The 14,128-nt window shown below is 35.4% G+C and overlaps 1 protein-coding gene across 3 annotated transcripts in view; it reads right to left on the reverse strand.

The window, feature by feature from the left end:
- The window catches only part of stt3b (STT3 oligosaccharyltransferase complex catalytic subunit B), a 98,141-nt gene extending 92,806 nt beyond the window's left edge, over nucleotides 1–5,335 (reverse strand). For 2 of the 3 annotated variants that reach the window (XR_012391344.1, XM_073924618.1), the window contains exon 1: nucleotides 4,802–5,323. Coding sequence is in view for 1 of the 3 variants with exons in the window: in NM_001328161.1 (NP_001315090.1) it covers nucleotides 4,802–5,058 (257 nt within the window). In the remaining 2 variants the exon portion in view is untranslated. 3 annotated transcript variants of the gene reach the window in all.
- Nucleotides 5,336–14,128: the final 8,793 nt, after the last annotated feature.

Raw genomic sequence — 14,128 nt, forward strand, 5'->3', positions numbered from 1 at the left:
GAGTCTGGCATGAGGAGATGCGTGACCATAAAGTTCCTGATTATGAATTTGACCTAAATTAATCCACTCTCATTTACCACCTTGAGACTTTATATAACAGTGTCATAAACAGGTGCGACTGCTGCTCTTAACGGAGGACATAAGGAAACACTAGACAGCGAAGCTAAATGTTGAAGAAAGGGAAGTAAATGCTTTTGAGTCTCGATTGGATGTAATTACCGCACAAGGGGTTTAACTCAAACCTTATGATTCATGAATGGATTAAACATTTTAGCGCTAAAAATACACCATTAGTCCTAAAGCAGAAGTTAAAAGCTTGAATGTGACAGCTCGGTGGATCAAGAGTATTACACTTATCGGGAAATCTGACAGTGTTATGAAACAGAGATTTTTTTTCTCTTTTTAATGAATAATCCCCAACTGCAAACATGAAACGTACCAGGACATGATGTTACAGTACAGCAAGTCGTCTTAAAACTTGATTATTATGGTTTTGTTTAAAAAGATTTCTTTTTAATGACTGTTCCATTATATTTATGTAGTGCTGCGGCAACTATTGTAAACTCCTGCCAATTCAAGTTTTACCATTTACTAATAAGAAGCAATTACTCTTTAAATATTTACAAGTTCCTGTTTTAGTTCCTGCTACAGATATCCACTTTTAGTGTACACCACCATCATAATAACAGCCAATAACTGAATTCAAACTTAAATTAATGATGTTAGTCGGCTTTTAATCATTAATGGATTGCTAGCAATTAACAATGACAAACAGCGATTCATATCAAGAATCTGTGATCCAACTGCAAGTAATTCCTTTGTTCATTTTTAACATTCATCAATACTCATTAGATAATAAAACTTATTTGTTTTACTCATTATTTATATAGTGCAAAATAACTATTCTGTTGATGCAGGTTAATGCAAATTTCACACTAGAGCAGAGTTGCCCAAACTAGGGGCCACAGGCCAAGGTTGGCCCATGGTAACCTTTAATTTAGCCCACCATGCCAACAGAGAAAAGAGTGCGGGTTAATAGCTTTAATAAACATTGTTTTATTTTAAGCTAGAAAAAAAATAATTTGATTAAAGGTTTCAATTATATGTTGTAAATTATTATTATTAATATTTAATAAATATCCAGTTGCTCAACGGATACACCACAACTCAAAAGTCCTTAGTGAGCAAATCAAGTCAAAGGCAGGTGCTGCTTGACTATTTAGCATTAAACTTCATTGTGTTAGAAATGGAATTCTTATGTCTTCATTAATTTAGGTTAATTATAAAGTGTTCAAGGAATATATAATGCATTACTTAATCGGATTAAAGTCATGTTTTTTTTTATTCATTTTAAAATAAATTACCCATGGCGACCTTATTATACAGCTTTACACATTTACCTTTGGCCCACGACTCGAAATCAAGTTTGGTATTTTGCCCTTCATAACATAACGTTTGGACACTATGGTGATGTATTAAGGTATTAACAAGGGCTGCATGATATTGGAAAAATGTGATCATGCCATATATTATTTTTCTGCGATAAATATTGCGATATAAATAGAGTTTTACAAGATAGATTGGATAGCATTATTTGACGGTTTTCGAAGAGTCCATTAGAGTTCAGCTACAGAAATTAAATAAATCGCAATGAGACAATTCGTCTTATTTCTGGTCCAACTATCAATAAATTCTTAGATCAAGTAAAAATATTGTTTTGTTTTCAGAAAAATTAAGTCAAAATGAAGAGTTTTGCTTTAAAACAAAATAAATTATATGTTAGTGGGATAGGTAAAATTATATATTGTTAATAAAATACAATGTATATTAGATGTAATGTAATTTGATTTTAAAATTATTTTGTTAAAGGGCCATGAAACCCCCTCGTTTCAGCAGGGTGTTTTCACACCTCTTCTTTGGAAAAAGTCAGAAAAGTGGGCGTGTCCAGCTCTGTTTAGGGGGGAGTGTCGGAGGAACTAAAGTGGGAGGGTGTGGGAGTGTCGATTTGGGCACGCGCGAGTTTCAGAGTCAAAATACACACACACACACACATACATACAGGAGAATGTGATGGTGTTAAACCTACATGGACATCTGTAGTCGAATTATTAGCCAAATTATTAAATAGTGGACTTTAACTGCAGTTTGGCTCTTTCATTCAGGGAATTCATTCATGCCCCTCGCGACACACGAGATATTTGATTCGAGGAGCTGCTCTAAAGCGTGTATTTTTCATGCAATGTTTTATACCGCACGGCGAATGAGAGAAAAAAAACCTCTGCATTTCCCAGAAACTTAGATGCACACGACAGGTAGTGTCAGAAAGCCGCGCGTGTTATTCCGGTCACTAAATGCGGTAAAAACCCTACACGAGGTTAAAGTTTGGTTGTGGTGCTAACGTGTTTACACTCTGTGCAATAGTTTGTTAGATACGAACAAACTGAATAAACAAAGAGCACTGGTCGCTCACTTACCAAATCTGTAGAGACAGGACAATCACCAGCAACTAGAGCCGCGTCTTTATGAAGAGAATACTACAAACGATTCCAGATCCCAGCGTTTGCAGATGAGAACAGCTCTCAGGTAAACAATAATCCTCCTTAGACACGTAAGTTAATGTTGTCGCGCGTCGCGTACACTGTTAATCCACACGTGAGTCAGAGCTCTCACAGAGAGAAAATGAAAACAAAACTTAACTGCAGCAAACTATAAAAGCAACACTTCACGCTTGTTTTGCCAACACAACGTGGCGTCTCTGTCCTGAAAACACGGTGATAGTAATGAATATTAATGAAGTTGCACAATAGAGTGCGCTGATTGGTTTGACCCAAGCCATACTCATGCATTAATGCAACACACTGTAAGACGTAATAAGACTCACTCTGGCACAGACGTCCAGTCTGCACGCTGGAATACACGCTATTATGTCATGACCGTGACGAAGCTTCAAAAATTCGTTTCAAACAGGAAGTACGAATTTGCTTAAAATAACGCAAAAACAACCAATTTACACTTTTTAGTGAAATATAGGTGTCCTAATAGTGTTTTTAGCAGTGTGGGACACATATACGACTGTCAACAGCTCAAAAAATGTGTTTTGGTGTTTCGTGACCCTTTAATAACTTGGACTGGAAACAATACACAATTATTTTTTTGTTGTTGCATAAAGCGTATACATTCAAAATAAATGCAGTAAATTAATACAATTCATGCTCCTGTTCAACTATTGCCCAGCAAACTAATTCAGACTTAACATTGCATATCTTGCGACGTGACTATTGCAGATCCGCACATTGCAATAAACAATACATCGTGCAGCCCTAGCATCAACTATCATTTCTAAATAATACTGCATTGATGTCTATTACCACTTACTAATCATCATAACGAAGTACTTATTGTTAAAAGCAACTAAATTTGTCATAATTGGCCAACAAGGACGATTTTTAGTCCATCTACGAGTATTTACTTGTGTAAATGTATAATTATTCAATTTTTTAATTCATTTCCCATTTATTATTGTGATATAATAATAATAATAATAATAAAATATTCAAATGATTTACTTACACAATTTGTTAAGTAATATGTTGTCTTTAAGTAGAAATATTATATATATATATATAGACTTGCTGTTTATCAAGTATTAATATTATTAAATATTTATCAAATATTATTTATTAAGTGGATCTAATTGGATTGGCATTGTAAACATTAAATAAAATGTAAAAATGTATTTTTATTTTATATATTAAGTTTTTAGTTATGATGATTCCACACAAAGCCAGAGTTTTTTTTTTTTTTTACAAAATTCTCAGCAGAAAGAGAAATGTCCACAGATTATGTCTGGCCTTAGTCATAAGTAACTGTAGACACTACCACTTGAACTTCAAGTAACTAGCAGCTAAAGGAGTACGTAAAGAATATATATATTAGTGACAAATTGATTTAGTTTCTAACAATAAGCAATATAAACAAATAGAAATTTACATTAAATGTGTGATCCAATAGAGACTCATAGTGAAAAGCCACTATTGTACAGTTACAGCAAATTTATCACTGGATATGTTAAAGACATCAATCCTGACTAGTGATAGTTTTAACACTTACTAAACAAGTACTTACTTGTAATATAACTGCGGCTACTCAAACAGTTATTTCCTCTTCAAGGTTTACCAGAACTAATTGACTACACACTAGATCTTGTGTGTATCCCACTTACAAGCCATTGTACTCGTGACTAGTAGACCAGTAACAAGTCATGAATTTGTAATGGTGAATAGTTACTAGGACTATTATATTATATTAGCTTAGTTACTATTGAATTTATTGATAAGAAACAGTAACAACAATGCATTACAGCACATCTTAAGAAATAAAGGATTTTAAAAAGCAGCATAATATAAGAAATAACACTCAAAAGTTTGAATTTTCTGATCATTTGCTTCATTTTGGATTTTCAGGAAACCTTGCATTAGATCTCAGAAGATAATCATTTTGTATTAAAACAGCACATTACTATATCGTAACAACTATCACAATTTCGTTTATGGAGAATTATATATATAAAAAAAAGAAGATGGAGGGCAGCTGCCATGCGGTTACGTGTCAAAATTGTCAAGCATGGACGCAAAGCAAGACACTAAACGCTTCCTGAAACAATTACAGTCGGATGAAAGAAGGATCGCGGAGGCTTTGTGCAGCCCGCACTGACAGTTCATTGACGGCGAGAAAAACCGCGCATTACACACGCAAACGTCAGCTGATAAATGCGCCACAACCCGCCCGCCTTGATACTCACCAAGGGTCAAACTCGTGAATGATGCTCTCGAAGCGAATAACTGCGAAAAGTCGCGAGCTGAACCCTGCCAGCCAGGCCAGAAAGAGAATGGTGAACGACAGCAAAGACTGCCATCCCGCCGGCTGCGTCAGTCCTCCGGAAAGGCCTCCTCCGCTGCATCCAGCCGGGGAGTTGGGTCGTCCGTTCCCGGAGACCGAACCTCCGGCGTTGGAGCTCGCTTTGTGCTTGCAGTCGGAGGCGGTGTGGTGCTCCGCCATGTTCTGGAGGATTTGGTTAGGAAAGCACTTCCCACCGCCACGCACCCCTCTATCCACCAACCCGCTCCCTCCGCGGCGCCAATATTTCTGCGCAACCAGGCCTTCGCTCCAATTGCAGATATACGGCGTTGCGTGATCACGATCGGGATTTATTTGCAGCAGAATCCGCGTTTGAGTGGCATGCTAACCGGCTTGTACCACTCAGCAGCACAGCACACGAGATCCACGGGCAGTGGTGGGGGGGGAGACAGGGCGGATCTGCTCCAAACAGCAGGAAGAGCCTTCAGCCTCTCATAGCGGGACAGGTAGAACAAGGCGGGTCGTCCGCGCGACGGCTTCAGCCAATAAGCTGCCTTCAAACAACTGACAACAGCCAATTAGATCGTGCAGAGCCTGGAACGTTGACAAACACAAACGGAAAAACGATGACGGGAGATGGGCCAATGCTGTGTTTGGACTCCGGTTATGGACAGTCGTTTGGGCCAATCGGTATAAAGAACATTCGTGGCGCTGTACCGTGAAGGGCCAATGAAATAAATGAATTTTGCGTAAAAAAAAAAAAAACTCCCTGTGCTGCCTCCTTTGCACAGGCCACTACGCAAGCGATATTTTTATGCGGATGTCAAGAGATGGATTTGGCATGACGATGTATATCACAATATATGGCGTGATTAACGCATAAAAACAAACAAACAAGTCTTTATTTAATCACCTCCATGTTGTTCCGTCGGATATGTTACGCATTAAATGGATAGTTCACATCAGAAATGGAAATATAGACTACTCTCCCTCAAGTGTTGCAAATACATTCAAAGTTTCTTGTTTTTTTTTCTTTTTAGCACAAAAGAAAATATTTTGAAGAATGTTGGAAACATCAAACATTGACTTGGTAGAAAAAAAATCAGCATTTTTTTAGACAGTAGCATGTCAATTTTTATTTTCAATAGAAAGACAATAGTTTGAAACAAATTAAAGGTAATTAATCATAGAATTTTATTTTTTAGGTGAACTATCACATTAATGTTATATTAAAAAAGTAACCAACTTCTTGGAAAACTACAGGGAGTTCATTAGCATTTTATAAAAAAAATATATGGGTCATTCATTCAGTCATTCATTCATTTTCTTTTCGGATTAGTCCCTTTATTAATCTGGGGTCGCCACAGCGGAATGAACTGCCAATTTATCCAGCACTTATTTTATGCAGCGGATGCCCATACACACTCATTCACTCTCATACACTATGGAAAATTTACCCTACCCAATTCACGTGTACCGCATGTCTTTGGACTTTGGGGAAAACAGGAGCACCAGGAGGAGATCCAATGTAGGGAAAACAAACAAACTCCACACAGTAATGCCAGCTGACCCAGCTGAAGCTTGAACCACCGCATCGCCTGATATAGGGTCTTAACCAACTAAATATAATCGGTTTCAGCATATTTGCACTGCAGTGGTAGCGGTAAAAAAATTGTATCATCTGGAGTTTAGATGGACATGCAGGGATGGACTTAATCAATAAGCGAGGTAAGCAGCCGCTTAGGGCCCTAGTAAATTAGGGGCCCCGACCCATGCCAAAAATTGATCATTATTAATCTATTGATCTAAATTAACCATAAAGCTCATTTCAAAATTTTCTGTCATATGTTGTAAAATCTGTTTGCAACCAAACATTTTAATGTTATTACTTCTTTTTAAAACTGGGGGCCCTCATGAATAGTAGAACGTTCCTTACGTAGCCTACTGCACATGCAAATATTAACATCTAATCACACATTTGGCTTGTTAACTGTACAAATCGTTAGTTTGTGAACTTGTTTTTTTATTTGTGAATTTATTGAATTTAATTTTTACATTAAGAAGATAAAGGTTACACTTAAAATATATTTTTAACATTTTAAATTGTTAGTTTAAATATTAGCAGTTTATTTACAAAACAAACAAAAACAAATATACAGAGAAAAAATATATGTCTAGAGAAAGAGAATGTTTTGAGATTTAATGTGGGCCCAAACCTGGAATTGCTTAGGGCCCCCAAATCACTTAGTCCACCTCTGTATACACGCTCTGAATTGCAAAGAGATGCCATGCATGAATGCATGCACTATTACAACTGCATCAATAACAGTAACAGTATGAATTGAATATAGAATGATATACAGTTGAAGTGAGAATTATTAGCCCCCCTTTGATTTTTTTTCTTTTTTTAATATTTCCCAAATTATCTTTAACAGAGCAAGAAAATGTTGACAGTATGACTTCTTCTGGAGAAAGTCTTATTTGTTTCATTTCGGCTAGAATAAAAGAAGTTTTAGATTTTTAAAAAACAATTGTAGGCGAGGCAGTGGCGCAGTAGGTAGTGCTGTTGCCTCACAGCAAGAAGGCCGCTGGGTTGCTGGTTCGAACCTCGTTGGCGTTTCTGTGTGGAGTTTGCATGTTCTCCCTGCCTTCGCGTGGGTTTCCTCCAGGTGCTCTGGTTTCCCCCACAGTCCAAAGACATGTGGTACAGGTCAATTAGGTAGGCTAAATTGTCTGTAGTGTATGTGAATGTGTGTGTGGATGTTTCCCAGGGATGGGTTGCGGCTGGAAGGGCATCCGCTACGTAAAAACTTGCTGGATAAGTTGGCAATTCATTCTGCTGTGGCGACCCCGGATTAATAAAGGGACTAAGCCGACAAGAAAATGAATGGATGAATGAATAAAAACCATTGTAAGGTTAAAATTATCAGCCTCTTTAAGCTATATTTTGTTTTGATGGTTTACAGAACAACAAACCATTATACAATAACTTGCCTAATTACCCTAACCTGCCTAGTTACCCTAATTAACCTAGTTAAGCCTTTAAATGTCACTTTAAGCTGTATAGAAGTGTCTTGAAAAATATCTAGTCAAATATTATTTACTGTCATCATGACAAAGATAAAATAAATCAGTTATTAGAAATGAGTTATTAAAACTTACATGTTTAGAAATGTGTTGAAAAAATCTTCTCTCTGTTAAACAGAAATTGGGCAAAAAAAAAAAAAAACAGGGGGGCTAATAATTTAGGGGGGTTTATAATTCTGACTTGAACTGTATAAGATCCATATAGAATATTTGAAATAATGGGGGGAAGATGTCTTCTGTTGATTCATTCAAAGTGGCTTATCAATGGATCATTGTCAGTTTGTCCAAGAACACAGAATAATTCACAAACAAACATCAATGTCTTGTTACTGTAGGAATAAAATAGTCTATATTCTTAATAATGTGTCAAAAACTTTGCTTAATATTAATATAAACGAAGCACTGAATTTAATTATTCATATACCACTGGCTATATAACAGTGCTAATATTTCAAAACCAGACTGTCGAACCCAGACAGATGGCCACCCTATATCTCCATGCTTTGCTTTTGTCTATATTTGTTATGGCAGCTATTAACGCCTACTTTTGGACACAATGTGAACACATACTGCACAGTAAATCCGTGGGTAAACTGCAGCTTCTCTGCAGCACTGAAAGGATTTTAACAAAGAGGATCCAGTAAAAATGTAATGTTTTTAATCTGTATTCATAGGGAAAATGGGTAAACATCTCATCTTCAGTATGAACCTTTCAGTGCATCTCTGTTGTCTTTATAAAATCTGAATGACTTCTGTCAACAAACAGCAGCTACAATCTTCCTATAAGTATCCTGGAAAATACTAAAGCACTGCATGTCTTTATTTTTAATACAGCGGGTGTGGAGAGAATCCTTTTAGTTTAGGTGAACATTTAAACAAATGCTTACCTCATGCTCATCACAATCAGTCAAAACACGCTTCATTAAATAAGAATAGCATATCTAGAAAGCTTACCATTATGTTACCGTACCACAGGATGGCTATCTGAAATTTACAAAGTGAATTCTCTGCCTTGATCAGATTTTCTCATGTTCTCCTGTATCCCTGCTTAAACTTGATCTCTCTACAATGTAATTCCAGGTTTTGCATGCCTGGAAACACACTTTTTCAAAAACCACATGCAGTGCAGATCTTATGCAGGCTTTTTTTAAGTTTTGTGTAGCGCAGCATGCAGAAACCGCTCTGAATCTCGCACAGCCACAGTAATAGAAAATGTCAGATCTTCTTAGAAAATTAGTAGTACATTTCTGGCTGAAATATCATGCTGAGGACTGTTTGCTGTGGATTGAAGAAGGTAATAATGTTGTACATACCAATAGTCTTGCTTCATCAGGCCTCAATGTATATTGTCTGCACTGTAAAAGTACTACAGTAAAAATCTGTAACCTGTTTAGCAGTAAGTTTCTTTAATCTAGTGCTAGTTGATCATTTGGAAAAGTGTCAGAAGGTAGATTTTTCCAATGAATCCTTTGTTGAACTGCATCCCAATCATGACATATACACTTGAAGACCTACAGTAATGGAATTTGCATGGACCCAAGATTCTCACAGAAATCAGTGAAGTTTGGTGAAGGAAAAGTCATGGTTTGGGGTTACATTGACTATGGGGGCATGCGAGAGATCTGCAGAATAGATGGCAACATCAACAGCCTGAGGTATCAAGACATTTGGGCTGCCCATTACATTACAAACCACAGGAGAGGGCAAATTCTTCAGCAGGATAGCGCTCATTCTCATACTTAAGCCTCCACATCAAAGTTCCTGAAAGCAAAAGAAGGTGAAGGTGCTCCAGGATTGGCCAGCCCAGTCAACAGAAATTAACATTAATGAGCATGTCATGGGTAAAATGAAGGAGGAGGCATTGAAGATTAACAAAAAAAATCTTGATGAACTCTGGGAGTCCTGCAGGAACTCTTTTTTGCCATAACAATTGACTTTATATATAAGTGATCTGAGTCATTGCAGAAATATATGGATGCAGACGTCCAAGCTCATGGACGTCAGACACAATTTTAACTCTTTTTCCACTGCACCATGACTTTATATACTTTACTGTACATTATTTCTGTTAAGTGACAATACTTTAGTCTAAGCAAAGTCAGACCTTATTGTCATAATTAAAAAAAAAAATCAAGACATGATCATATTTTATTTTGGTAAATAAGTGTAATCTACAGGTTTTTGCCCTGCATATAAGCTACTTCTGATAACAAATGATTTGCTAGAAGTCAAGTTAATGATTGTTGTTCCTAAAACTTGGATAGGCGGCAGGACTTTTGTCAGTTAGTGTAATGTTGATAATTAGATTTCATTGTACTGCTTTCATTCAATGTGTTATCATGTTTAGTTGTCTGAATATGCCTGAAGATGAATCTCGTATGGCAAATGAAGTCACATGCATTGCTCTAGTGTAGGTTTTTTACAGACTTATACAATTCTTGATAGTTCCGTGAGTCTCATCAAATCTGATCATTATTTTGTATTTTCTATTGGATTCCAGTCAGGTGATTGGCTGGGCCATTCTACAGCTTGATTTTTTTTTTCTCTGAATCATTTGAGAGTTTCCTTGGTTGTGTTTTGGATCATTGTCTTTCTGAAAGGTCCACTCTGGTTTCTGAAGCAGCTAAAATTTAGGGCAGAGAAGAACTACTAAGAGATTTCAGCTGCTGTCTGGGCTTTCACAGTCTTACAACACCTCCCTTTCTTCCTATGTCATTTTGTTTTACACATAACTTTATTTGTAAACTAATTCGATTTGTTTTCATGTTTGCATTTCTTTGGTTGTTACCAACATCTGGTGAACATTTTTAGTCAACAGCACCTTCAGAAATGTTTTTTTGAGAAAAATAGTGATGTGTTGAATACTTATTTTCCCCACTGTATTAGTATGCTAATTTTAAGTTGTTAGTACTTCAAAACATTAGTTTAAGACAACTTTTTAACATTACAAAATGCAATAATTAATAGTAAAATGTACAACTTTTTTCAATATTTTTAACGGTTAAATAAATTCCAGCAACTAAAGCTACTATTTTTTGTTTAGCAGAAATGTTATGGTTTTGTTTTTTCAGTGTGGAGTCACATTTTATTAATTTTGATTTGCCTATATATTTAATTTTTGCCTGTCAAAGTTTTGGTAGATATTTACTTGCATTTTCTGAATCACCAAGAACTTCTTTAGTGCTCTACTGAAGAAAAAAAGTCACCTACATCTCGGATGGCCTGAGGGTGAGTAAATTAACATCAAATGTTAATTTTTGAACAAACTATCCCTTTAGCTAAGTACATTGGGGCATATTTAAATGCATAAATGAGTTTTAATAGTAAAAACACTTTCATACTCATTCTATTTTTAACATCGCTTTGCTTTTTCTTGAAGGTCAAGCTTCTTTTAAACAACCTTCATCAGTCCGTGGATTTCTCTGACTTGAAATCATGTTGAAGTTATTCATTAATGCGACATTAGTAGTAGTCGCTAAACTAGAAGTTAAACATTTGGTTTAGTTAAACATGACTATACAGAGTGCAAGGAATCAGTCTCTGCAGACTCAATCCAACATTAAGCATATGTCAATATCACTGTGTTGAAAAATCAATAGATGCATTTAAGCTCATTGATTTTTGTCTTTCTGTATGTTCTGCTTGGCATCTGGGGTGGGAACAAGTCTATTTTTCCTTGGACATACGGTTTGGTTATGTTGTATACCCAACAGATGTTGGTTAGTTTCATTTGCGAAACAAAAAAAAATGGTTGTGCCCTGAAAATATTTGAATATAAATGGCCTAATTATTTTCAACAAAAAAAAATTGGGGCAAATGGTTTGAATAAATGATATGCATGTTAAAACAGATCACAGTAGCTAATAGCACTTTTAAATGTATCTAAGGTTTTCAGGCAGCTTTTGTTCTGTTCGTAGAACAGCTTTAATGAGTCTCTGCTGACATCCACAGTTTTCCTCATGCCAGTGCAATTCAGTTCAATTCATCTTTATTTCTATGGCGCTTTACAATGTAGATTGTGTCAAAGCAGCTTAACATAGAAGTTCTAATACATTAAAACTGCGTCAGTCCAGTTTTCAGTGTTGAAGTTCAGTTTAGTTCAGTTCAGCATGGTTTAATTTTAATACTGAGGAGCAAATCCATCTATGTATAAAAAAAAGAAAAGAAAGAAACATCTGGATAAAAATGTAGTATATAACAAATCTTTAGACTGACTATCATCATTTAAAATATTGACAATACCGACCATTTGTTTATATTTAACAAAAAAAAAAGAGAGAGAGAGAGAGAGAGAGAGAGAGAGAGAGAGAGAGAGAATAAAAGTATTTAAATAATCTGCAATAAAATTATTCAAATGCAATAAAAATTTGGCATAAAAGTCAGATTTAACTTTAACAGATTTAACCCCCATAAATAGAAGCTAATTATTGAAAATAAAGATTTTTTGAATAGTGCTGGGCAAAAATTAATCAGAATTAATCACATATAAAATAAAAGTTAGTTTTGACATGAAATATGTGTGTTTTATATCACACTCACACACTGTAAAAAAAGTTGACTAAACTTAAAACTTTAATGCAACCAGCTGCAGGACATTTTTGAGTTTATTCATTCATTCATTTTCTTTTCGGCTTAGTTTCTTTATTATTCTTTATTATTTATTATAGTCGCCACAACGGAATGAACCGCCAACTTATCCAGCATCTGATTTTTTTTACGCAGCGGATGCCCTTCCAGCTGCAACCCATTACTGGGAAACATCCATACACACTCAGTCACACACATACACTACTACTGACAATTTAGCTCATTCAATTCATCTATAGTGCATGTCTTTGGACTGTGGTGGAAACAGGAGCACCCAGAGGAAACCCACGAGAACATGGGGAGAACATGCAAACTCTACACAGAAATGCCAACTGGCCCAACCGGGACTCAAACCAGCGACCATCTTGCTTTGAGGCGACAGTGCACAGAGCCACCATGTTGAATTAAAAACAAAACTATACAAAACATTTTTACATAAATAAATAAATGTATTTATAATTTGTATTACATACATATATAATTATTTGAATAAATCATGTTGGACCAACTCAATTGCATTTAATTGTGTAAATCTTTTTTTTTTTAGTTTTTTGTTTTTGGTGCTAAACAAATTGATTTGATGAAAATCCTGCCCTTAATTAAATTGAGTTCATCCGTTAAAAAAATGCTGGGATCTACACAATCAGACAACAAAAAAATTGTGTTGGGACAACATGAAGGAATTAAGTTAACATAAGTTTTTACAAATTTAAGTGAATTGAACATAAAACAATTAAGCATAAATATATGTATTTATATCTTAATATATAAATATAATAATTTTCTCAAATACACAAACATCTTTTCTCAAAAAAAAAAAAAAAACGTTTATGGATGTGATTATTTGCTAAAAAATTTTGCTCAGCACTGTTTTTTTTTTTATTTATTCGAAGCCATTGGATTATATATTATTTGTATATTTAATATTAAAGTTTAAAATTTACACTGAAGGAACATAGAATTGACATAAAAATGTGTTTAATATTTAATATTAATTTTATTGGTTTGTGCAGTAAAATAAATAAATTCACTGATGTGTTTATTCTGTGTTTTTTTATTTTTAATAATTGGCTTTAAAAGTTTATACCTGATACTGTCTGTTATACTTGTAAATCTGTAATTAAAGATGTAATAAAAAATCTAAATTCATATTTATGATAATAATTTAATCTGGGTGTCACAGTGGTGCAGGGGGTAGCACAATCGCCTCACAGCAAGAAAGTTGCTGGTTTGAGCCCAAGCTGGGCCAATTGGCACTTCTCTGTGGAGTTTGCATGTTCTCCCTGTTTTCATGTTCCTCCGGGTGCTGTTTCCCCCAAAGTCCAAAAACATGTGCAATAAGTGAATTGAATGAGCTAAATTGGCTGTAGTGTTGGTAATTTCCCAGTGTTGGGCTGTGGCTAGAAGGGCATCCACTGCGTAAAACGTGTTGGATAAGTTGGCAGTTCCTTATGCAGTGGCAACCCCAGATTAATAAAGGGACTAAGGTGAAAAGAAAATGAATGAATGAATAATTTAATCTCATTTTGTTATATAAATTATTTGTTGTGCAGCCATTCAGATAGAATAAATGCTAATAGATACTAATATTATTCAC

The sequence above is a fragment of the Danio rerio genome, chromosome 16 (genome assembly GCF_049306965.1).
Source record: "Danio rerio strain Tuebingen ecotype United States chromosome 16, GRCz12tu, whole genome shotgun sequence".
Lineage (NCBI taxonomy): Eukaryota > Metazoa > Chordata > Actinopteri > Cypriniformes > Danionidae > Danio > Danio rerio.